This window comes from Hyalella azteca, unplaced genomic scaffold (genome assembly GCF_000764305.2).
Source record: "Hyalella azteca isolate HAZT.00-mixed unplaced genomic scaffold, Hazt_2.0.2 contig10885, whole genome shotgun sequence".
In the NCBI taxonomy this organism is placed as follows: domain Eukaryota; kingdom Metazoa; phylum Arthropoda; class Malacostraca; order Amphipoda; family Hyalellidae; genus Hyalella; species Hyalella azteca.
Window position 1 is genome coordinate 32,609 of NW_025940904.1, and position 26,604 is coordinate 59,212.

Below are 26,604 nucleotides of genomic sequence, written 5' to 3' on the forward strand. Positions count from 1 at the left end.
TATAATATAATATAATATAATGTGATGTAATGCACTATAATGTAATGTATTAATATAATGTGGACACTGTAATTAATTAGCGGTATTAATTAATTAAAGCTGAATCTAATTCTAATTTTATGACCACCACTCGGCCACTCAGGCAGTGTCACGTTTCTCATCATTTCCCTTACATTATAACATTGTATGTCATTCATGAAGAGTAAAGATCAATATTCGTTCTTAAGGCCGTAGCAGAATGTATGAAAGTTTTTCATAAATAGAAAAACTCGAGGACGTTTTCCTATCAATAAAATCTACGGATTTCACTATCAACGTTACATGTAATACTCAGATCCCCTAATTTGACTTATGGAACCAAGAAACAAAATTTTTTGAACAAACAAACTTTCAATTCTTCAAGCTGCTGTAATATTATTACTAAACGCACAATTGAGTAAGAGCTTTTGGATATTTTCTCAGAGGTTCAACATAACAGGAGCAAAAAATTTCGCAATTTTATGTGATTATAATTAATAATTGTTCTTTTTTAACTTAAATTCTAACTGAAATATTTATTTACAATCTCATTTATTACGCCCATTCACTTTAACTATTAAATTTTGTCGAATGTCACAGGTTACTTTGCTATTGGATTCATATATTTATACAAACTAACCTGAATACTGAACCAGATTTATTATGCATTGTTGAGTTCATGAAACCCACTCAGCATTCAGAAAATCGTTAAAAAAATTAAAAACCATTTGTTATTGATTGAAAAAATTATTGTAAATTCTCCCGCTGAAACAGCTGAAAATATTTTGCACGTATAAACAGTTTTTTGTATAACATAAAAACAAAAATGTCTCCTCTTATAGATTCAAATATCATCTAGTTTTATGGACATAAGATTTAATCCTCCGACTTGTTAAAAATTTGGTACATGGGAACTTTAATGTTGGAGATTGTGGCTTTTATAGACGGATGAAGGGGATAAGTCTTAGGGCTTTGATTGTAATTATCATCAATGAATTGAGATTAAATTATTAATGAATTGAGGTTAAATTATCAGTGAATTGAGGTGGAAAAAGCGTATACTGATAATGAGTGACAGTTCAGCGCCAAGAAAGAGGTTTATTGAATGGCGAGGCTAAGTCTTTACTGGTTTTATTGACGTAAAAAGTGGTACGAATTTCCCTTCAGTTTTAAATAGTGGATAATTTTCAGGGATGACGATAGTTGTAATCACAATAGATTATATCTGAGTGAAATAAATTTTATGATGAGCTCAGTCATGACTTCAATAGAAAAGTTTGCATATCAGTCGATTTAAGATTTTTCGTGATTTTGTTACTAGAGAAAAATGTCTATTGAATATGTCATTGAGCGTAGGCCTATTCACGCCTATAGGCGTGGACCTGAATGCTTCCCATTAACGACAACCTGACACTTATCCGTTCAATAACATCATAAATTTTATAATAAGTGAATTATATTCGGGAAAATGGGTGAAATTTATGGCCTATTTAAAGCCCAGTGTGCTGGAAGACCATGCAGTTCATCGTCCACGAGCTACAGGGACAACCACGAGCCTCGTTCTTGTCCTGAACTTCGCACTTTTGCTGTAAAGAAAGAAGATAACATTTTATCTAGAGATGTTGGTGGCGACTAGAACATGGCTGGTTAGTCACGGCTTTATAATAAAATAATCAATTGTAACGAAAAAGTTTTTATTGTAAAATGTACTTATTAAAATATTGCTACTTTATAAAATGTTGTTCATGTATCTTTTATTATCTGTTCCTACGTTACTGTCGGATTATTTGGTCATTTAATTCATTCAATATATGTTTTTTTTAATCTTAGGGTTACCTTTAGTTCATATGCTAAAACTACCTGTAAAGTGAGCATACTTTAAACGCATATAATCTTGCTGTCATTAATTATCATGTTTAGTTATGATTTAGTAATTGTGAAATGGAACCTTCGTTCGATATTACTTTCTGTAACCGAACATAATTGAGCTCTTGTATGTCTTTATAAGAATAAAAGGAAAAAGTTTATAATTAATTCAATTGACTCAATTAAACTCCATGTGTTGACACAATTAAACGGTCAACTGTTTTTTGCGCATTTTCTCATTTCTGAAAAAAATGCACTATTGTGCTCGCCATGTCCGTCTGTTTATCTGTCCGTCTGTCCGTCCGTGACCACGTTTTTGTCGACGAGAAAATGCGCTCTCTGTCACTCACTGCAGTGAGTACTGAGTTATATTTTTTTTAATTTCTACAAAAATTAAAGCTTACTTTTTATTTCCTTCCCCAGGTGGCGGTTGCCCTCGTCGTTGGGTACGTTTATAATGGAAGTTATTATATATAAAAAATATCTCTATTTGTTTTTCGCAGACTCAAAATATATTGCACCTTTCGAATGCCACAGACCGTCTTTTTTCGTGTTTCAGCGAAAGTCAACTTGAAAAAAAAAATTCGTTTACATACATAAACGTATTCGCATACTTTTCAGACGTTCTTGTACGTTTCTTTTCAGACGTTTATCCACTTTGATTTTTACACCTTTATTTACTTGGCTTTTCGGACGTTTATACACGCAATATTTCAAGCATTTCTATTTTTCAGGTTTCTAGACCTGTGTTCTATTTGCCTTCATTCGCATTTACCAACAGGATGTCGTCTGTGCATACTGCAGATACAACACCTCCACGGAAGTGCAGAACCGGGCAAATAACTGCCTGTATGAGTTGTTCACAAGTAGGAACTTGCGCCTCAGCTACTCAGGAATTAACCTCGACTGGCGGTAAAACGTGCACTTCATCGCAGGTAATATATAGCTGACTATTGTGTAGGATTGCGTCAATGTAGAGGTTATTGTATCACATTTTTGTAGCACCACATTTATAAACGAAGTCTTTAAATAATTACTCCGTATCAATATAATGCTCCTGGGTTCGGGTCCCAGAGTCATTTTTTACAATACTTCTCTTTAACTTCACTTCTCGTTGTTTGTTTGTCTGCAACAAATCTTATGATCAACATTTAATACACTTCTACCTCTCCAATTGATCTGAAATTTTGCACCCTTGCGTAAAGTTGGAGACAATGCATGAATAAATTCACAGAATATATAATTTAGAAAATTAAATAAAATTTATACATAAAAAAAATGTGAAAAAAATAATTTTGTCCGCTACAAATCTTATAATCTATATTTTTGACTCATCTACCTGTGTAATTGATCTGACATTTTGTACACTTGCGTAAAGTCGGAGACAATGCATGAATCAATTGGCAGAATAAATAATTTTGAAAATTTAAATTTTTATCTACAATAAAAAATTTAAGTTTTTAAAAATATTTAAAAATAAAATATTAAATTAATTTTACATGTGTAACATCGGAAACACTGGATTCTTTAGAAGTGTTATCCTTAAAAAGTAATTTTTAAAAGCAAATTATTTAATATTTGAAAAGAAAATTAGAAATTCATTGTACATGTGTAACATCCAAGACACCGAATTCTCCAGAAATGTTGTGTCTTTTAAAAGTAATTTTTAAACGCATATTATTACCACACTTCTCTTTAACTTAACTTCTTGTCTGTCTGTAACAAATCTTGTAATCGATATTTAACACACTGCTACCTGGCCAATCGATCTGAAATTTTGTACATTTGCGTAAAATCGGTGACAATGCATGAATGAATTGACAGAATACATAATTTAAAGAAAATGAAAATTTTTATATATGTAAAATATATTAATTTTTTTATACTAATTAAGTCAAATATACGTTTAAAAATTATTTTTCAAAAACAACACTTCCAGAGAATCCTGTCTCTCCAATCTTACAGATGTACAATGAATTTCTCATTTAATTTTCAAATATTAAAAAATTAATTTTTCAATTTTTTTAATATGTAAATTTTTTTTAATATATAAATTTTTTTCTCAAAATTATTTATTCTATTAATTGATTCATTCATTGCCTCTGAATTCACACGTGTGCAAAATTTCAGATCAATTAGACAGGTAAAAGTGTGTCAAATATCAGTTATAAGATTTGTAACTGACAAAATTATTTTTTCAATTTTTTTAATTTTGAATGTTTTTTTAATTTTTAAAACCATTTATTTTGACATTTGATTCATGCATTGTCTTCAACTTTACACAGGTGTGCAAAATTTCAGATCGATAGGATAAGTAGAAGTGTGTTAAATTTTGATTACAAGATTTGTAGCAGACAAACAAACAAACAAACAAACAAACAAACAAACAACAAGAAGTGAAGTTGAAGAGAAGTGTTGTAAAAAATAGAAGAAGAAATTCATTGTACATGTGTAACACCTTTGACACCGGCCTCTTTAGAAGTCTGGTTTTTAAAAAGTACTTTTTATACGCATATTTGCGTTTACTCGTACATACATTTGTACAGTGTCTTTTCTAATAATATTGTACGGTTTCAATTATGGAAATGGGCGTTAAGTAAAAGAGTTCAAATTATTTTTTCTAAGGTTTGCCGAGAGACCGGCAACACGGCAGTGTGCGTGCCTGCAAGTAGCACCAACGTGTGCAACAATTGTGGCAACCAACCCAAAGGCTGTGATCCCTACAACCCGCTTATTGTACACACGTGTAGACCCGGACAAGCTCCCATCAAAATGAAAGAGTGTTCAGGTGCAGAAACGTGCAGCGCAGGAGCTTGTGTTGGTGGCACATCAGACCCAAATAGTCCAGCCGCAGTTTGCAATAAAAATGAAGCTCTTGCTACTGAACCTAAATTTTTTTTGCTCAAACCTACATGCACCTCGGGAGTGCTATGTTTAGCAAAGACCGTAGACTTCATTTTCAACTGCTCTTCAGGGTATTATTTCGATCAAATATCGGGCACGTGCAAAAGTCTTCCGGTGAATCACTGTGAAGGCATCACCGTTGATGGAAGTTCACCTCATTTAACCAACTGTTCGAAGTTTGTTGTGTGTCAAGGTGGGGTGGTTGAAAGTGAAATTGAATGTGACGCTGGGGAGGTATTCAGTAGTATTGGCAACGGTTGTATTGTTAGACCAACACCTCCAGCACCTTCAGGGTGTCCCGATATGGACGGATGTACTTTCGCGTCCAGTGGTCCCGTAAACACCACCAGCGGTACTGGAACATCGTCCACCACAACTACACCACCAACCACTGATAAACCTCCTTGTTCAGCCAGCAACGTCAACAAGCGCTATCCCCACCCGTCCGATCCTAAGAGGTGAGATTTTCCTCAACACTGACGAAGGTTGACGCGTTAAAGTTACTGATACTTGATACAAGTAAATAAATCCACCAGTTTAAGGGTAAACTGAGTGGCATTCATGCCATGAACTTGTTTATGCGACTTTTTGTGCCCTGTTCTGAACACAATAATCATAACTAAGGGATTTACATTTACATTTTTCTTCGCATAATTAGAGGGTTTGACTATAACGATTCATTAGACACTAGTAGTCATGTAGTCTCTGTACGAAAACACATTGAAAAATAACATAAATTAGAAATTATCGAATCACGAAGTTTCTACAAATTTTGAAGTAATTGTAATGGGATGAACATTTTTCCGCGGGAAAAAGTGAATTAAATTGCGTTCTTTTGCAGATACTACACGTGCCGTTTAATAAGTGGTATCTACAAGTACGTCGAGTTAATCTGCAGTGGAAATATGGTCTACAACCGAACCACCACCTACTGCGAAACACCAACCACACCTTCCGGCCGCTAAAGCAGGTGGGTGACCACCACCTACTGCGAGACAACAACAACACCTTCCGAAACAGAGTCTCAGGCACGGTTCCAAAATCATCATATATTCTGTTGAACCTGCATCGCGTTTCATTTCCTGAAGAATGCGTCCAGTTTTGAAACATTTCAGGTCGTATTATTTCTATACATGTTGTATTCATTGCATACTTACCAAGTCCTTTCCCTTTTCTCCACTTCACCACAGAATTGATGCAGCTTAGAGGCCCACGTCTACAGGATTGTCCGTGCAAGATTCATACGCATCAACACCATCAAAATTTTATGGCCCTCGTAGTAGAAGCGAAGCAACGATTGTAATCGCTACAACCATTGTAATATGTTTCCCCCATTGTAACTTGTTTCCCCACATTGTAACTTGTTACAATCTTAGTAACCACATAAAATTGAGCCCAGAAAAATCCCGCTTGATGTCCGTTTTCAAATCCAGTCCTGTCAGTCCAGTCCCCTGTTATTTGGTTCTAAAAAACCTACTAGTCTCGCGGAAAGTTGAATGATGTTTTGTTTGTAAATTCGTGCACGGGTTAAGAATGCGACGTGAATCCGGAAGATCTAGGACCGTGAACTGTAATACTGGACTATTCACTGAATAATGAGTAGCTCACGATAGCGGAGAACGTACTGGAGTGTTTCTCACGATGCCTTATTATGGATCGGAAAGGGGATATTCTCAAATTTTTGACAATACCAACTCTGATTTTATGTAATAAAGACTTACAATCCAGTTTAGTATCTTCAACTGACAGGCTTCAACTGACAGGCAGTTTTGGATTTCCAGTTTTGGATTTTGGACAGGCTAAAGAAAATGCCGTGCCGACATTTTCTTTAGCCTGTCCAAAATCCAAAACTGGAATCCCAAAACTAGATTTACATGTGAATCCAGTTTTATATCTACTAGTGACAGGTATACGATGCAAACTGTAAGACCGTATATCTCAAGATCTTTTATTTTACAAACTGTTGTTGTATGAATTGTCAGATATTGTAGACGATACTAACAACTGGGTTGTATGACTTTAGACTCTGTAAGTATGTTCGAGTTTCTGACCAGCTCCCTCATTACTAGTCCCTGACGTCGTGGTCGTAGACACGTCACTTCCTCCTCTCGTATTTTAAGGCATCAGAAGTGTGTTCTTTTTATTTGAGTGTTGGTTTTGGTTGGGGAAATAAACTGCATTGAACTAAACATGCGTATTTTTATCTTTTGTAACCAACTGCAGTTGTTGAATTGTCCATCGTAGATCGTGGCTTGAACAAACTGCAGCGTTTCGACGAAAGAATTGCAATCGTATGCCAACATTAGTAAATAATTGAAAGCAACATATTTATGTTGCTGGTATTGAAACCAATCATAAAACTACATACTTTTATGGTAGTTGAAAAAAATACTTATTACACTAAGAATTTAGAAGTCCAATGATTTATTCTACTTTTACTTTAGATTACTCAACAAAAATAATGAAAACGCTTGTGATACAATATATCAAGTAAATAAGCTGCCGAAAACGGCCGAAATGGTAATAAAATTAAGAACTATCTAAAGTGCCTGTTTTACATACGTTATACCAAATATTACTAACTGAATATTAGGAAAAATTGTGTTAGTAATTTCGCAATCAAAAAAATGGCATGTAGTAAAGAAAATCTGTTGAATTTAGGAACCCGGACAAAATCGCGTCTGGTAATATACTCTGCAATTAGTTTGTACTTAAAAACCTGACGCGGAAATAAATTAATGAACTCCATTACCGGACATCAAAAAAACGCTAGCCTCATTAGGTCAGGATTAGAGTTAGGGTTAGGTGCGTCTAGAACCCTTCTTTACGTTGCAAGAGACCTTTCTACTGGAGTTAGGTCCAGCCAAGTCAAGTTTTTAAAAAATATTTTTTGCAACTTAGAAAAAAATAATTAAAGTCTGGATAAGTGGACTCATACTTCGCCACATTTTTGGCATATTGTGCGACAAAAGGTCGCACAATTACTGTCGCGGAATGTACCCATGTCGCAGAATCTACTTATGATTAGTATTTGCTAATAGTACGACACAAAAAAAGATGAACGCTATTCTGCAACAAGCACGTCTCGAACAAATTTACGGCCGAACTCGCGGCCGGACTTGCGGTCGGTCTCCCCAAATTAAGTGAGCATGGAATATCTCCCAAAGTAATGAACGTAGCTCGATAAAACTCGGTACACGTATTCATTAGGACCTAACGGTGATGTTCAGCTCGTGAACAGTTTTGGAATTTCACCTTCATTCCTGAGTTATATGACAATACGTGCCGAAATTTGCAGTGAGCATGACAGTTCTTCTAAACTACTGTACAGATTTGAACGAAACTTTGCATATAGACACCTAAACTCCCAACGGTGATGTTTAGCTCGTGACATTTTTTTTAGATTTTGCCATCGTTTGCAAGTTTCTTTCCACTTTTAACTCATTCGTAATTTAAACAGCAATTCGTGCTTAAATTCGCAGTGAGCATTGAATTTCTCCTAAAATACTGAACAGATTTGAAAGAAACTTCGTATGTGAATACTTAACTCTCCAACGGTGATGTTTAGCTCGAGACAATTTTTTCGATTTTGCCTTCGTTTGCGAGTATATTTATATATATTTATATATATTTATATATATTATCAGTGAATGGAACTTTTCTTCGGATGGACGGTAGATTAAAAGGCAAGTTTCAGGAAGTAATTCTTATTTATTAACGACGTTTCGAATGCAACAAACATTCATTTTCAAGTTAAAGAAGCATTAAACATTGAAATTTTGGTGGAAATAAGTACATAATATAAGTAACTAGGATACAACAGTACAATTTTGGACCAAAAATTACTCGGAAAATTCTTTCAGAGTTCAGACAAATCCGGTAGTCAGAAGATAGATAGCTGGAGTCCAATCTGTGGAGATGAGGAGTTNATATATATATATATATCTCGATTTTGTCCGGTAATTGTTCGAAATTCTTATATATAAGAATTCTTTAATTTAATTAAGTAATGTAATTATTAATTTATTTAATTCTTATAGTGACAATTTAATTCTTACTTATAAGAATTTCGAACAATTACCGGACAAAATTGGTAACATTACCGGATAGGGGTTAGAAAACCGGACAATATCGAGTCCGGTTATTAACTCTGCAATTAGTTTGTACTTAAAAACCGGACACGAAAATAAATGAACTACACTACTGAACATTCTAAAAAACGCCAACCTCCTTAGGTTAGGGTTAGAGTTAGGTTTAGGTGTGTATAAAACCCTTCTTTACGTTGCTTGACACCTTTCTACTAAGGTTAGGTCCAGCCAGGTTAAGTTCTTTTTACTTTTTTTAACAATTTTGCTTACGTCACTGGGCCAAAAATATATATACTCGTTTATATAATATATGTTATTGTTAAGTTTATAAAAGCTTGAGCTTATATGCTCAAATATAAAGTTGAGGAGCAGAATGCCCCGACGAGTCCAACGCGTCGCTCAAGCCGCTGAATATGTGCTCGCATGTTCAAAACAAACAGAAACCTTTCCAGAGAAATAAACATAACATATACATGAATTAGCACACGTGCGAGTAAAAGCAGAGTTCGAAGAGATGGATTTACTCTTTTATAGTTTAGTAAATCTCTTAGTGACGTTTAACCACCCGATTCTTGCAAAAAAATTTCCATGCTGCATTGTACTGGTGATGACGACGCGAAAATTGACGCCAGTATTCTGGTGTTGCAATTTGTCGAGGTGCATCAATGCAGGTGTCTCAACTCGGGGATCATCAGGGCCTCAGACGAGATGACAGCTTTTAGGCCTTTGAAGTCGTATTTTATGCATATAATTATGAACCTATGAATGTTCAAATAAGGTCACCGCAGCCCATGCCTATAGATTATATCGTAGTAAGTGATGTGGCTTCTCTGTACGAATTTTACTGCTTTTAAGTTGTCTTTTAATTCAAGGATGAACTTTCATATCAAAGTTAATGAGCCAATGGTCGCGCTAAGTCAAATGAGCCTATTCTTCAACGCCGACACTATTATACTACTACTATAAGTGGTTCTCAAAAATTTGTTAATTTCAGGCTGAGCCAATATTATAATATAACCTGTGTCATAATTCTCTGATATTTACGTCCATAAGTTAGAAGGCATAAGAACGGGCAACTGAGAATTTTTCCATCATCGTTGGGGGGAATACAACTTGCTGGCTTGTCTGTTAGATATTATCGGTTCTCATAACCATACCAAAAACTTCATAGAAAAGTGGTTGGCTCAGAATTGGTTTTGCCAGTTCGGCTTCTATAAATGAATTATTCCACAGGTTGAGGGGGGACGCACAATTCACGTTATTCACATGAATAATAATTAATATTATTCACGTAATTATTGAATATGGACATAATTATGGATAGATGGAAGCGTACATAACTGCACAATATTTCCACGCTGTCTGCGGTCAAGTAAATTCGATCTTTTTATTTCTTTATATCATTCGCCGTTTGAGTAATCAATCACCTCCAACACATTCACTAGTTATAATTAATTACCAGTTACACGTTGGTCAAGTAACTAATTAAGCAACAATGACACTAACACTAGCTAATTCGCCAGATAATAAATCAATCAGCATTTCTTCCAAAGGATTTTACGGTCATGTGTGTCCTTGTGGGTTATTTTGTAGGACTTTATTATTATTATTATTTATATATAAAACTTTTACTTAGTGGATTTGTTTCAAGTTTGTTTTGTTAACGCCGATCAATAAATATTTCACTGCACATGGAGATGACATTATTGCGGGCCGTCGCAACATAGTCCTATTATTGACCAGCTGGCAGTTATGTATAAATAAGATCGGAATACTCACATATATTTATTGAAGCCCTCAGTTACCTCCAGCACCTATTTGTGTAACATGTGATTGTTTGCTTTTAAAATATTTATGTGTAGAATACATCATTAAGTTATTCGTTTGAATAAATATAGGAATTTCTAATGCAATATTCCATAACTATTCGGAGCTCTAATAGAAAGCATAAAACCTTTATGAAATCTATTTTTACTTTAAATACAATCTCAATTGCTCACGCTTGTAAACTAACAAATTGTTTATTTCAGCTGGAACTTGTGGATATTTTTCATTATTTCAGGACAACCGGAACGAAAAATCTCAATTTTACTAGATTCATAATCTTTTTTATAGCGACATTGAGCAATAAACATTAGAGGGACATTTAGCGTCTCATGAATCACGCATTCATGTTCTAATTGATTGGATTATTTAGAAAATCTGAGGTTATCTGGTCCATTTTGTTAAATTTGTGCATTTGTTACTGAAAAAAATCTTACATGAATATTGAGGTTGATGGATTGTTAAAATTGCATTTACCAATTAAAATTCTGATGCGGAGCTCAACATAGCCTTCGGAATAAATACACATCACTCTAAACATAGAGATCTAAAAAATCTAAAAATCCTCTAAAAAATAGATATTTGGCTTTAATTGTCATTGAATTGAGAGGCACAGAAGCGAATACTAATACTGAGTGACAGCAGAGGGCCAGGGTAGCAGGACTTATTGAATAGCGAGGCTCAAGGCTTGTCATTTTATTGATGTGAAAAGAGGCATACATTCGCGGCCACTGTTAAAATTTTTGGAGAATTTGACGGTCGGTGATCTAATGTTAGCACAATCGATTTTGGCATGAATGTAATACAAAGATTGATTGTAGAAGAAATAAATTTATTAATGAAGTCAGTCACGATCATAGTACCAAAGATTCAAAGTTTACTCTAATGATTATTTTTTTTTCTAATTAAAATGGCACTTTGAAATTCTATTGTACCCGAGAAATTAATGTATTCTTTTACGTGTAAGCCGACTACCGGACACTTTGCCTTTCAATACGGTGAATAGATCTTAATTATAAGTAAATTATGCATGATGAAAAATGAGGCATTTATGATCAATTTATAGCCCAGTGTGCTGGAAGACCATGCAGTTCATCGTCCACGAGCTACAGGGACAACCGCGAGCCTCGTTCTTGTCCTGAACTTCGCACTTTTGCCGAAAAGAAAGAAGTTAACATTTTATATAGAGATGTTTGTGGCGACTCGAACATGGCTGGTTAGTCACGGGTTTATATTAAAATAATCGATTCTAGCGAATAGCATTTATCGTACAATTTACTTGTTAAAATGTCGCTACTTCATGTATATTTTATTATTTGTTCATACGTTCCTGTTTGATTCTTCGGTCAATCGATTCATTTGTTATATATTTTGTAATCTTACGGTAATCTTTGGTTCATATGCTAAAATTATCTACATACTTTAAATGCATATAATCATGATGTCGTCTATACCATACAATCATGTTTAGTAATTAATTGCTTGTACCAATTTCGTTCAAATTGTGAAATGGAACCTTCGTTCGGAATTACTCTCTAATACCGAACATAATTGAACATTTGGATGTCTTTAGAAGAATAAGCGGAAATACAAAAAGTGAAGTACACTTTTTATTTTCTTCCCCAGGTGGCGGTTGCCCTCTTCGTTGGGTACGTTAAAATAATGGAAGTTATTATATAAAGATATCTCTATTTATTTTCACATACTCAAAATATATCGCACCATTCGGATGCCACAAACCGTTTTTTGCGTTACAACGAACGTCAACATGAAAAGATTCGTTTACATACTTAAACGAATTCGTTTACTTCTTATTCGTACGTTTCTTTTCAGTCGTTTATACACCTTAGTTTTTACAAGTTTATACGCTTTAATTTTTACACGTTTATTTACGTTTATTTTTGGACGTTTATACACGCAATATTTCAGGCTTTTCTATGTTTCAAGTTTCTAGACGTGTGATCTATTCACCTTCATTCTCATTTACCAACAGGATGGCGTCGGTGACTGCGCAAGGGAAGTGCAGAACCGGGCAAACAACTGCCTGCATTAGTTGTTTAGAAGTAGGACGGTGTGACCCAATTTCTCTCTACTTAATCCCTGCTTCCCCTCCTACAACGTGCACTTCATCGCAGGTAATAGTTAAACTTGAGTATTGTGTAGGACTGCAACAATACAGAAGTCATTGTATCACTTTTTTGTGTCGCCATATTTGCAGCTTGTATCACCACATTTACAGTTTGTATCATCACATTTACACATTACAATATTTACAATCCAAGTCTATATTTACTTTGTTTCACTAAACTGCTTCTTCGTTCATTTCGCGGAGTCTCTTTTATACTCGTACATATATCTGTACGTATGTTATCTAATAATTTCTTACGGTTTCAATTATGAAGTTGGGCCTTAAGTAGAAGCGTTCAAATGTTTTTTTCTTAGGTTTGCCAGGAATACGGCAACACGGCGGTGTGCGTACCTGCAAGTGGCACCAACGCGTGCAACAATTGTGGCAGCCAACCCACCGCGTGTGATCCTTACAATCCGCTAATTGCACATGTGTGTATCCCCGGGATGCCTCCCATCAAACTGCAAGATTGTACAGCTACACAGGTGTGCAGAGCAGGAGCTTGTGTTGATGGCACATCGATATCAGTCCCGATAACTCCAGCCGCAGTTTGTGCTGGAAATGGTGATGCTATAAAATTCTATTCACTAAAACCAGCATGCACCTCGGGAGTGCTATGTTTAGGAACCAACGTAGCGTATATTCACAACTGCACGTCAGGGAATTATTTCAATCAAAGGTTGAATTTATGCAAAAGTCTCCCGGTGAACCACTGTGAAAGCGTCACGGCTGATGGAATTTCGGTCCATTTAACCAACTGTTCGAATGGAGTTGTGTGTCAAGGTGGTGCGGTTGTCACTGAAATTGAATGTGGCATTGGACAGGTATTCAGTATTACTGACTACGGTTGTATTGTTAGATCAGCATCTCACGTGTGTCCCGAAATGGACGGATGTATCACCACTAATAACAGCGGAAATGGATCATCTACGACGACTGCGCGACCAGCCATTTGTTCTGCCAGCAACGTCAACAAGCGATACCCCCACGAGACCAAGTGTGAGAGGTAAGATCTTTCTCGACGCTAACAAAAGTTCAAGTTACCAAACTTATGATATGGATAAAAGTGAAAAAGTGATTTTGACAAAAGTTACTTTGATAATTATGTGAATTGAACCTTTAATGGTGAACCTTAACTTGAATTGAACTATTTGAACCGTGAATTGAACCTTAACCTACGTTAATGGACCTTTTCAGGTCGGGTTCCCAACTCCGTTGTCGTGCCTAAACTATCAATATATATCTTTTCATCACAGAATTAAATATTTAGACAATACCAGTCACTCAGATACCATCACATTCCTGCAGTATCTGTACGATAACTCACAGTTAATATAACAGAAATTATGAATTATCTCAATACCTTTTAAGATCGTAATCAACAATCACAATTGTTTTATATTTCTTATCTTCTGTTTTTTTTATAAAAATAATCCAAGCGCCAAATTTGCGGAATAATAAATCCGTGTTCCGTGGAATACTGAATTTAATTGTTTTCTTGTGCAGATACTACACGTGCCGCTTTATAAGAGGTACCTACAGATATATTGAGTCAATTTGCAAGGGAACTTTAGTCTACAACCCTACCACCACCAAATGCGAGAAGCCAACCTCACCTTCCTGCCGCACCAGCAGGTGAGCGACCACCACCTACTGCGAGACACCAACTCTACCTTCCTGCCGCACCAGCAGGTGAGCGACCACCACCTACTGCGAGACACCAACCCCACCTTCCTGCCGCACCAGCAGGTGAGCGACCACCACCTACTGCGAGACGCCAACCCCACCTTCCTGCCGTACCAGCAGGTGAGCGACCACCACCTACTGCGAGACACCAACCCCACCTTCCTGCCGCACCAGCAGGTGAGCGACCACCACCTACTGCGAGACACCAACCCCACCTTCCTGCCGCACCAGAGACAGAGTCTCAGGCACTGTTCCAAAATCGTCAAATATTCTGTTGAACCTGCGTTGGGTTTCATTTCCTTTTCCTTCATTTCTCCACAGAAATGATGCAGCTTAGAGGACCACGTCTACAGGATTGTTCGTACAAGATTCATACGCAGCAACACCACCGAAATTTTATGGCCTTCGTAGCTAAGGACGCAACCATTGTAACTTGTTTCCCTCATTGTAACTTGTTTCCCCCATTGTGACGACTTGTTACAACATTAGTAACCACATAAAATTGAGCCCAGAAACATCCCACTTGATGACCGTTTTCAAATCCAGTCCAACCTCTAATATTGGTTCTAAAAAAACCTACTAGTCTCTCCAAATGTTGAATGATGTTTTGTTTGTAAATTCGCGCATGGATCAAGAATGCGACGTGAATCCGGAAGGTCTAGGACCGTGAACTGTAATACTGGACTATTCACTGAATTATAAGTAGCTCATGATAGCGGAGAACGTACTGCAGTAGCTCTGACGATTCTCTATCATGGATCAGAAAAGATATTCTCAAGCTTCTGATAATGCCAACTGCGACTTTATGTAATAAAGTCTCATAATCCAGTTTAGTATCTTCAAATGACAGACTGAAGGGAAGGCCGGCATGACGATCGCAATTTCAACTACGGTTGTGAATCCAGTTTCATATTCGTTAGTGACAGGTATACGATGTAAACAGTGAGACCTTATATCTCAATATCCTTGATTTTACAAACCGTTGTTGTATGAATTGTCTGATATTGTGGAAGATACTAACAACTGGGTTGTCGGACTTTTGATTCTGCAAGTATGTTCGAGTTTCTGACCAGTTCCCGCATTACTAGTCCGTACCGTCGTGGTCGTAGACACGTCACTTCCTCCTCTCGTATTTTAAGGCATCAGAAGTGTGTTCTTTTTATTTGAGTGTCCGTTTTGGTTGGGGAAATAAACTGTATTGAACTAAACATGCGTATTTTTATTCTTTTGAAACCAGCAGCTTTTATGGTTTTGCCCTTTAATAAGCGTGACCATAATCATATTATTCAATCATTAATAACCGTGACCATCTTGTCCTTTAATAATCTTCAATACCGAACAAACGGCGGCATTTCGATGAAATAATTTCGATCGTTTAAAAATAAGATAAAACAAAGTTTTAACGATCAAAACGAAATAGTTTGGTCGCTGGTGTTTAATCCAGATATAAAATTTCATACTTTAATTGATAGTTAAAAAGATTAATGTAGAGAAATTTAAGTCCAATGTTATATGACGACTCTCTTAGTGAACAAAAATAGTGAAAATCCATGTGATAAATAAGTCAGTTGCTGAAGCTACAAAATGTTTAAAATTCTGGTAATATTACCAATTATCATGATTACGTATTCTTCATTTTTTTAGACCGAATATCAGTAAAAAAAACTTGATTTATTGAACTTTGAACATAAGTAACCTTGCATTTCGTAAAGACATGTAATATTATTGCAAGAAAGGCAGAGTTCTTTTTCTTTCTTCGTATAAAGGACGAAATGACCAGGCAAAAATACATTTAGCTGTAGTTAGAAAAAAGTTTTCTTTTATTGATATCTTTATTACGTATTTTGAACTTGCAACCTTCAACTTAACCGCAGACTAAACTTGGGTGACCACTTGCACTTGCTTCCATTGGCTACTTAACACCACGCATATTCGATATGTAAATAGCGCTGCACTTTTTGCATTAGTGTGGGTCAGCCTGACTCAGTTTGGCACGGCAAAAGGGCGTGTCAGTGCTACGCCATACTGCGATTAATGAAAGTTTGTGTACTATTTGTACAATGTGACCCATTCATTTTCTGGGTGTTCAATCAACATGGTAAGCAATCATGTAAAGAAGTTTAATTGTTTTATAAGTTTAATGGTATTATAAATTATAAGTTTAATTATATTATAAGTTTAATGCTATTATAAGTTTAATGGTACTATAAGTTTAAAGGTATTATATGTTAAATGAAGAAAGTTTAATGGTATTGAAAGTTTAATGCTATTATAAGTTTAATTGTATAATATGTTTAATGGTATTATAAGTTTGATGGTTTTATAAGTTTAAAGCTATTATAAGTTTAATTGTATAATATGTTTAATGGTATTATAAGTTTAATGCTATTATAAGTTTAATTGTATAATATGTTTAATTGCATTTTAAGTTCAATGCTATTATAAGTTTAATTGCATTATAAGTTTAATGGTATTATAACTTTAATTGCATTTTAAGTTCAATGCTATGATAAGTTTAATTGCATTATAAGTTTAATGGTATAATAAGTTTAATTGCATTATAAATTGAATTACTATTATTAATTCCGGATCAATAATTTACGACAAATTCGTCCGAGCCTTACCTCCATTTGAAGGTATTCTAACTTTACTGTCAATTTATATCATGGTTGTATGAAAATATGCCTTCGCTTATAATTACTAGCCACAGAATAAGTAACTATATAACTTTCTAAAAATTTAGAATCATTGAAAAGATGACATGCATGGAGTATGCATTATTTTGTCGAGGAAAATAAATTATCTTCAGGAGTTGTTATCATAATATTTTATACTGCAGCCATTAAAAGTTTATGCACTATAGATAATTTCATAAGACAATTAATAACAATGAAACTAGCGCTTCAATTATTTGACATTTGCGGCAACAAAGTCAGGGGCCCAAAAACAGAGAGACAAGCACAATATTTAGCCGCCTCCAGGAAATACAACTTTATAACTCATATCTATTATATTATCGGTGGTAATTAATTTAATAACGTCCGAAAACTTGTTTTTGTCAGTGACTTTTTTTATTCATATGTTCTTCATCAATTCATCAGTGATTCAGGGGACGCGAAATACTAATAATTCAAGTATATATGAAAACGCAAATAACTCCATGATTTTTCGCGCTTACCAAATTTAGGTTAACTCAATTGGATCATTTTAGATTGCACTGCATTTTTTGGGCGCACTTTTGTTTCTCGTCATCACTGATAATAAATTATACATATTGTCAGTGTATTTATAATTTTTATATCATTGTGTATTTATATATTATTATATTATCACTATTTTGGAACGGTACGAAATATCAGAATATGTTTGGAGATCTGTCAACAAAACCCTCCTGTCCACTCATGGGTGAGGGAGGGGTGAGGTAGGGGTGACTTAATCAATCAGGGGTGATCAATCTGCGGCATATATATTGTTTCAAAGGGATCCTTTGAAATCCTTTGAAGGGAATCCTTTGAAATCCTTTGAAGGGAATCCTTTGAAGGGAATCATTTGAAGGGAATTCTTTGAAATCCTTTGAAGGGAATCCTTTGAAGGGAATCATTTGAAGGGGATCCTTTGAAGGGAATCCTTTGAAGGGGATTATTTGAAGGGATTCCTTTGAAGGGGATTATTTGAAGGGATTCCTTTGAAGGGGATCCTTTGAAGGTGATCCTTTGAAGGGAATCCTTTAAAGTGAATCCTTTGAAGGGGATTCTTTGAAATACTTTGAAGGGCTTGGCACTTGGCAGTTGTCCATAAATAAAAACCATAGTCGGATGCTGAATTTTCAGAAAAATTAAGGGTTTCTCATTACATTCTAATTAAGGGTGTACATAGATATATGCGGAACGAACATTATACATAAATACGTGTGGACTCACAGTTCCACACATATTTATTTACAGAACGAACATTATATTGGTACATATAATTAATTAATTGGTACATATATTATAAATTTATAGGTACATTATAGCAAACATTATCACCTACACCTGCGGAACAAACAGTAATATGACTATACGCGTGGAATAAATAGTTTAAACGTGAGTGTTTACTGACAAACTGGCCTTTTTATATTGAATAATCTCATAATTTTCTACATAAAATTTCATAAATATTCTCTAAAGAGCTTCGAATTTCGGAGCTTCTAATTTGTTGGTCTTGGGACTAAGAAAAGTGTCGCTTCATGTATAAAAATTATTTGCATATTTTTGAGAGACCAGTTTAGTCTTCCGCGCTATAAAAATGTAAAATATATAAAAATCTGGCCCATAGTTTCACAGTTATTAACATTGCAGCATTTCAAGGTTGGATAAGTGGGTGACTCACAGGGCTTTGATTCTCAGTGAATTGAAGTGTATTGTATCGGTGAATTGAAGTGTATTGTATCAGTGAATAGAGGTATTAGTATTAGTGAATTGAGACTTCATTATCAGTGAATACTGTGAAATTTAATGAATGGTGCGGCTTAGTCTTTGGTGTTTTATTGATGTCAATAATGACACGTATTGTTCGCGACTATTTTAAAATGTGGAGAATATCACGGCATTATATTGGTGGCAAAATAATATATATTTAAAAAAATAAAATAAAAATATTACTTCAAAAGAAATCAGTTAATTGAACAATTCAGTCGTGATCACAATATAAAAATCTGGGTCTCACTCTATATATTTGAATTTTTTAAAATTCTCTTGGAGGAAAAAATTTCTCCAAAGCCCATTTAAATTTCCAAGGCCCTAAAATTGCTTAGGCCCACCAAGGCCATCATGTGAACTTCAATGGTTCGCATTAATGGCAACCTCACACCTGACCGTTTAATAAAATGAATAGATTTTTATTATAACAAATTATGTATGGAAAAAAGGGTGGGATTTAGGGTCTTTATATAGCCCAATAAGCTGGAAGACCATGCAGTTCATCGTTCACGAGCTATAGAGACAACCACGAAGCTTGTTCTTGCCTTAAAAACTTCAAAGTTTTACCGAAAATAAACGACGTTTTCATCTTAATAATCTTAATAATTATTATTACATAATAATTTTACTCCGCGATGTCGGCGGCGACTCGAACCTTACTGGTGTGGATTGTAATATAATTTACTATTACTTTTACTGTTATTACTATTATAATTTACTTTTTACTATAATTTTACTATAATTTTATGTTATTATATAATTGACTTTTACTATTGGAATATAATTATAAAAATTATTTTTAAAATTCTCATCTTGAAATGTCATAGAACAATTTTTAAATTTTATTTTAATTATGATCTAAGTGAGTTCTTAGCCAATGGACTCATTCATTATTTGTCATTCATAAGGTTACCCATGCTGCGTAACTCAACGTTTGAGGTGAAGTGAAGATATTATACCTACGTTCCTGTAATTCATATAAAATTTTCAGATTTTTTAATAATATCGCACGAATATTAGACACTTTGCCTGAATTGTTGACAGCCCTGAGATGAAATTGTGTAATTAAATCTGTGCAGAAAATATTTTCCGGAACCAAACATGCACTATTTATCTGTCTGCATTAAAGTTAACCGTAAAAAGATTATATATATATATATTTCAGTTGACTCGCATCAAAGATCATAACTGAGTTAATCGTTAATTTTTATTCAATTTAAAAAGTATTTACTGAACTTATTTCGTATTCTATTTAGAAAGTATATCATCCTTTTTGTTATCTTTTTCAGGTAGTGATTGCGCTCTTTATTGGGTAAGTTTATCATGAAAGTCATAATGAAGATTACGATGCGTTCATAAAAATTAATTTTCCATTTTACTAACAAAAATTGTATATTGGTTGAGAAGGAGTGTAATTATGTTCTTGAAAATCAGATTTTTTTTACATTTTTACGGTATTCTACTTTTTTACATCTTCATTATTTGTATTTTACTTATTTTTCATACGTTGATATACATTACATCTCAGACGTTGATATACGTTGCTTCTCAGACGTTGATATACGTTACTTCTCAGACGTTGGTATACGTTACTTCTCCTGCAGTAGTTGATATACGTTACTTCTCAGACGTTGGTATACGTTACTTCTCCTGCAGTAGTTGATATACGTTACTTCTCAAATACGTTATTACGTTAATGTATTAAAAATACGTTATACGTTATTATATCCATATTTTGTATCTATTCATCTTCATTCTCATTTACCAACAGGACTGCGTCGGTGACAGCGCGAAAGAAGTGCAGCGCCACACAAATGACTGCCTGCATGAATTGTTCACAAATAGGAACTTGCGGCACTGATCTGACATTAACCGCTGCTGCAACGTGCTCTTCATCGCAGGTAATAGATATGCCTGAGTAGTGTGAAGTAGATCACAGTAGATGCATTGGTGTGATGGACTGCATCATTGCATAGGTTATTGTGTTTCCGGTTGATATTCGTGAGAATATGTCTTTTGCAGTCCGCATATAATTTAATATTAACACGAAGAAGCTATAACACAAATAAGCCAGTCCACGTACACTCCATCTCGCAAAAGCCAATCTTAGGAAGTTAAAGTCAAGTGCACAAGCGTGAAATCCTGTGGCTCTGTTCCCTATCGGGGCTGTGATGATGTCGGGTTCAGTTGCTAGATAAAAAGTTTTTATATTTATTCATGAATCCCAACAGTTTATAATCGCGATCATCATTAGACTGTTATTAAACTACAGAGAGGAGAGGGACTTCGCTCTGTCCTGCCAAGACATATAAATGACACTATAAATACACGTCGAAATGAATAATACAGAAAGATAATTCAATAATCTAAAATGCAATTCATAGACGCTTATTGAAGAGCACTATTCCAAATGCACTCGTACCTGAGAATAGCGTACTGCTCAGTCAGCCTCAGCCTATAATAGCTCAGTCAGCCTCGCAGGGACATCAGAGACAAAGTGCTCTAACTTGACTGGCTGGGCCTTGACTAATTAATCCGACTAACTTGACTGACTATTCTGCGCAGTAGTGCGGATAACATTCTTACAAAGTCCAGTACCATATAATGATCGCTGGTACGCACGGTCGTGCGAAACAAAGTTAAAATTCTTTCTAAAACTGTCTTACAAATATCATCTTATTTAAAACGCCCACCTTGTACATGAAATTCAATAAAATTGTATCACTCATAGTGCATTGTACAAATTATAATGGAGAAGTAATAGTTTTCTTTGTGCTCAACAGCATAACTTTGAAAACGAAGGTTATGTATACCTGGTCTTATACGTATACGAATATAACCTGGTTTATTCCAGGTTTAATTGTAATTTTAAGCGTATCGTTAGATTAATTGGCCACATCTATTCTAATTAAATGCATTGACCACGTTTCCAATCGATGTCTAGTATAAATTTAATTTGTATCTTTCAACTACTAATGAGTTTGTCGCCTGGAGTCTTGAATCTAATACAGCGTTAGACAAAATAAGAGACATACCTGAGAAATCCATAAAATATATTTTTGTAAGGTGTAGGTCCATCTTTTGCGGCAATTCCAGCCTCAATTCTCCAACGTGTTGATTCACACAAATTGTGAATTGCTTCCAAAGGAATTTTAAGCCATTTTTCAGATAAAATTCCCTCCAGCTCTTATAAACACAATGGCGGCGGGAATCGACTTTTGACTTGCATCTATAAAATCGACCACAAATGCTCGATAATATTCAGTTCTGGTGACCGTGGGGGTGAAATAAGATGCTCAACTGCATTAAAATGTACCTAGTGTAATTTTTTAACAATTCCAGCTGTATATGGATCGATGCATTATCATCTTGAAAGATGGCCTTCCCCTTCGGAAACAGCTATAGTGCTTGAGCCATTGGATGAACTTGATCCTCCAAAATTCCTAAATAGTCACGGCTGTTGATTCTGCCATGAAGAGAAATCATTGGTCCACCAGATTCCCAAGAAATAGCACCCCTTGATCGCCACAGATCCCCCGTCACTTTTACGGTTGGGAGGAGGCAGTCTGGATTAAATGACTCTTTGGCTGTCTCCAAACGTAAATTCGGCCAGAGGTTGGAAATAAGGTAAACGATGATTCCTCAAAGTAAATCGCATTTTTCCACTGCTCGAAGGACCAATTTTGGAGGCTTTCACACAACTCTAAACGCTTTGCAGTATTTGTTTTGAAACCTTTCTAATTGCAGCTCTTCCATAGAATCCATATCTGTTCAGCTCTCGGCGGACAGTCTTTATGGAAACTGGGTTCTGTAGGTGTCCATTGAGGTCTGCGTAGTAATTTTAACAGCCTTGGTATTTCGAATTGTCGCTCACAATTTGATTCGGGTACCGATGGTCTCTCTCTGACAACTTCGACTTTCGGCTAGACCTTTGCTTTACTGAGAACTTTTTCCATCTCATTCAAAATCAGTCATTACTTTTGAGACAGTACCTCTAGAAACGTCAAGCATTCTGGAAGTTTCTCATGACACACTAGAACATGCCATACGGAGACCAACAATTTGCCTCTTTGAAAGTCAGAGAGGTTTGCCATTTATAGGTTAGGTTATTACATAACATAGTGACGCCGGCGCTGAAGAGTAAGCCTGATGTGGCCTGTCACCGATTCTTGTACTTTACGTGACTTGTCCACAGGATATCTTAAAAAAGGTCCTTCGACCGTTGCCTATACTTTCAAAAAAAGTTAAGAGATCGTAAGTTCATCAGCCAATCATTGACGGCCTTTCAAGCAAAATCCACCAATCATAGACAAGAAAATAGTGCGTAAGTACTTACGTTCACTTAGCGAGTTCTGAAAGTATGGCCCAGTACCTTTTCCAAACTGTCGATAGTTTGAAATAGTTACTAGACTTCCACCGGGTTCGATATGGTGCTATAGGCATTCCAAGTATGAATATATATTTTCCCATAGCTTCATCTAGTTTTATTGTGTTCTTGAATTCGTTTGTACTTGGTGCGTTAACGATGTAATCGGGGAGGCTGTTCCACATGTCGGTGACACGATGTGTGAAGAAATGTTGTCGCGTGAATGAGTAGCAACGCAGTTTTTTAGTTTATAGCTGTGGCCCCTGGCAAAATTTCCGAAAAATATCTGTGCAAGCATAAGATATCAATTAGCAGCAACAACAAACAATAGAACATAGAAATATGTCACATTGTCTTTGTTTATAACATCTTCAAAAATTACTATATCAAAATGTCAGGTGTTTCCCTAATTTGTCCCACCACTGTGTATATGTACGGTTTGTTTGGCTTCAGTTATGTACGGCTTCAGCATGTATACAGTATATGGCTTCAGTTATGTACGGTTTCAATTATGCGAATGGTCATTAAATAAAAGCATTTAAACTTTTTTCCTCAGGTTTGCCAAGAGTTCGGCAACACGGCGCTGTGCGTGACTGCAAACAGCACCAACGTGTGCAACAATTGTGGCAGTCTAGCCACCGCGTGTGATCCTTACGATACGCGTATTGTACACGCGTGTATCCCCGGACAAGCTCCCCTACCAGTGCAAGAGTGTCCAGATACACAAATGTGCAGTGCAGGGGCTTGTGTTGATAAGACATCGTTATCAGGACTGAAAAGTCCAGCTGAAGTTTGTGCTGAAAATATCGATCCTTTAAAATTTTACTCGCTTAAACCTGCATGCACCTCGGCAGTGCTTTGTTCAGGAACCAACGTAATTTTCATTTACAACTGCACGTCAGGGAATTATTTCAATCAAATCTCAAACACATGCAGAAGCCTCCCGGTGAATCACTGCGAAGGCGTCACTACTGACGGAATTTATGCCCATTTAACCAACTGTTCGAATGGAGTTGTGTGTATAGGTGGAGCGCTTACTGATGAAATTCAATGTGGCTTTGATATGGCCTTTAGCGTTACCCACGGTTGTGCAATGAAAGATGATACATCCGTGTGTCCCGTAATGGACGGGTGTACTACTACTATACAACCAGCCGTTTGTTCTGCAAGCAACTTAAATATGCGATACCCCCACGAGACCAAGTGTGAGAGGTGAGATCTTCTTTGATCCTGAAAATTGGTTTAGATGTCGCATTTTTGCTGTTGATAAAAACAACTCAGTCAGCTAGTTTACGGATAAATTGCGTAAATTTTGGCCATTATCATGTTCATGCACCTTTTCAGGCCGTGCTTGCAAACCACATATCATGCATACATTACCTACAAAATTCTTTTCAGTTCAGAATAAGATAGTAAGACTATACCTATTGTTTAGATTCCAGCACATTCCAGCTGTCTGCATACAAAAATTCTTTGTTTATATAAAATAAATTAAAAATTATCTGAACACCATTTTAAACAAAATGAGGCAAAAAAAAATTAAAACCCTCAAAATTGTACCATGGAATAACGTAGTTGGAATTGCGTTCCTTCACAGATACTACACGTGCCGGTTAAGAAGAGGTACCTACAAATTCGTTGAGTCAACCTGCAGGGGAAATTTGGTCTACAACCCTACCACCACCAAATGCGAGACGCCAACTCTACCTTCCTGCCGCACCAGCAGGTGAGCGACCACCACCTACTACGAGACACCAACCCCACCTTCCTACCGCACCAGCAGGTGAGCGACCACCACCTACTGCGAGACACCAACCCCACCTTCCTGCCGCACCAGCAGGTGAGCGACCACCACCTACTGCGAGACACCAACCCCACCTTCCTGCCGCACCAGCAGGTGAGCGACCACCACCTACTGCGATACACTAACCCCCCACATTCCTGCCGCACCAGCAGGTGAGTGACCACCACCTACTGCGAGACACCAACCCCACCTTCCTGCCGCACCAGCAGGTGAGCGACCACCACCTACTGCGATACACCAACCCCCCACATTCCTGCCGCACCAGCAGGTGAGTGACCACCACCTACTGCGAGACACCAACCCCATCTTCCTGCCGCACCAGCAGGTGAGCGACCACCACCTACTGCGAGACGCCAACCCCACCTTCCTGAAACAGAGTCTAATTAAGGCAGTGTTCCAGAATCATCATATATTATTTTGAATCTGTATCGGGTATTATTTCCTGAAGAATAGCATTTAGTTATGAAACATTTCAGTTCGTATTATTTCTACATATGTTCTTTTCATTGAAGTTCCTCCCCATTCCTTCATTCCTCCACAGAAACGATGCAGCTTAAAGACCACGTCTACAGGATTGTCCGTGTACGATTCATACGCAGCAATACCTCCAAAATATTATGGCCTGCGTAGTAGAAGCGATGAAACCATTGTAATCGTTATAATCATTGTAATGTGTTTCCACCATTGTATCTTGTTACAACCATCTTGTTGCACAAAAATTGAGCCCCGAAAAACCCCGCATGATGACGGTTTTCAAATGCAGTCCGGGCAGTTTAACCTCTGTTATTTGGTTCTAATAAAATCTACTAGTCTCGCCGAAAATTGAATGATGAGTTGTTTGTAATTCAATTATGGGTCAAGAATGCGACGTGAATTCGTTAGATCTAGAACCGTGAATGATAATACTGGACTATTCACCGAATTATAAGTAGCTCACGATAGCGGAGAACGTACTGCAGTTGCTGTAGTGGATATTCGTCATCGTTGGTTTTAACCATGCCAACTCCGATTTTAAGTCATTAAGGCTTTTAATCCAGTTTGGTATTTTCCACTGACGGACTAAAGAAAATTCCGGCTAGTTTCTTATTCGATTGTGACAGGTTTACGATACAAACTGTGAGTCCTTATATCACAAGATCTTCGATTTAACAAACTGTTATTGATGGAATTGTCTGGTATTGTGGACGATACCAACAACTGGGTTTTGTTTTCTGTTAGTGTTTTCTAGTTTCTGACTAGTTCCGCATTGCCGGTCCCTGACACGTCACTTGCTCTTCTCGTATTTTTAAGGCATCAGAATTGTGCACTATTTATTTGAGTGTTCGTTTTTGGTTTGAGAAATATACTGCATTGAACTAAACATGCGTATTTTCATTAATTTGTAACCAAATGCAGTTGTTCCATATTATTTTTATTAAGCATGGCATGAACCACTTGTGGTATTTCGTTGGAAAGATTTC

The 26,604-nt window shown here is 36.2% G+C and overlaps 2 protein-coding genes across 4 annotated transcripts; both read left to right on the plus strand.

Annotated features, from left to right (window-relative positions):
* The first annotated feature begins 1,520 nt into the window (after positions 1-1,520).
* LOC108683419 lies at positions 1,521-15,722 on the plus strand. 3 transcript variants are annotated; one of them, XM_018172731.2, is made up of 6 exons: positions 1,521-1,664; positions 2,308-2,330; positions 2,666-2,819; positions 4,510-5,246; positions 5,630-5,758; positions 14,836-15,722. In XM_018172731.2, exons 1-5 carry the CDS (start codon positions 1,638-1,640, stop codon positions 5,751-5,753), a joined length of 1,065 nt encoding a protein of 354 aa, XP_018028220.1. In that variant the 5' UTR covers positions 1,521-1,637; the 3' UTR covers positions 5,754-5,758; positions 14,836-15,722. The 3 variants fall into 3 exon arrangements, with proteins under 3 accessions (XP_018028220.1, XP_018028219.1, XP_018028222.1); XM_018172730.2 differs by lacking the exon at positions 14,836-15,722 and adding an exon at positions 5,979-6,977; XM_018172733.1 differs by lacking the exons at positions 1,521-1,664; positions 2,308-2,330; positions 2,666-2,819; positions 4,510-5,246; positions 5,630-5,758 and adding exons at positions 11,803-11,916; positions 12,327-12,349; positions 12,694-12,835; positions 13,143-13,834; positions 14,335-14,463.
* A 3,762-nt stretch (positions 15,723-19,484) lies between these two features.
* On the plus strand, positions 19,485-26,487 carry LOC108683420. Its single transcript, XM_018172734.2, has 6 exons — positions 19,485-19,636; positions 20,264-20,286; positions 20,746-20,875; positions 23,897-24,552; positions 24,938-25,066; positions 25,686-26,487. The coding sequence occupies exons 1-6, from the start codon at positions 19,610-19,612 to the stop codon at positions 25,699-25,701; spliced, it is 981 nt and encodes a 326-aa protein (XP_018028223.1). The 5' UTR covers positions 19,485-19,609; the 3' UTR covers positions 25,702-26,487.
* The last annotated feature ends 117 nt before the right edge of the window (positions 26,488-26,604 follow it).

Excerpts from the sequence above, each read along its gene's own strand:
- LOC108683419 (XM_018172731.2), top strand. The coding sequence starts at position 1,638 with ATGTTGGTGGCGACTAGAACATGGCTG. Across the intron at positions 1,665-2,307 it reads TGGCGACTAGAACATGGCTG|GTGGCGGTTGCCCTCGTCGT; the intron begins GTTAGTCACGGC and ends TTCCTTCCCCAG. Across the intron at positions 2,820-4,509 it reads AAACGTGCACTTCATCGCAG|GTTTGCCGAGAGACCGGCAA; the intron begins GTAATATATAGC and ends ATTTTTTCTAAG.
- LOC108683420 (XM_018172734.2), top strand. The coding sequence starts at position 19,610 with ATGTCGGCGGCGACTCGAACCTTACTG. Across the intron at positions 20,287-20,745 it reads GTGATTGCGCTCTTTATTGG|GACTGCGTCGGTGACAGCGC; the intron begins GTAAGTTTATCA and ends ATTTACCAACAG. Across the intron at positions 24,553-24,937 it reads CACGAGACCAAGTGTGAGAG|ATACTACACGTGCCGGTTAA; the intron begins GTGAGATCTTCT and ends GTTCCTTCACAG.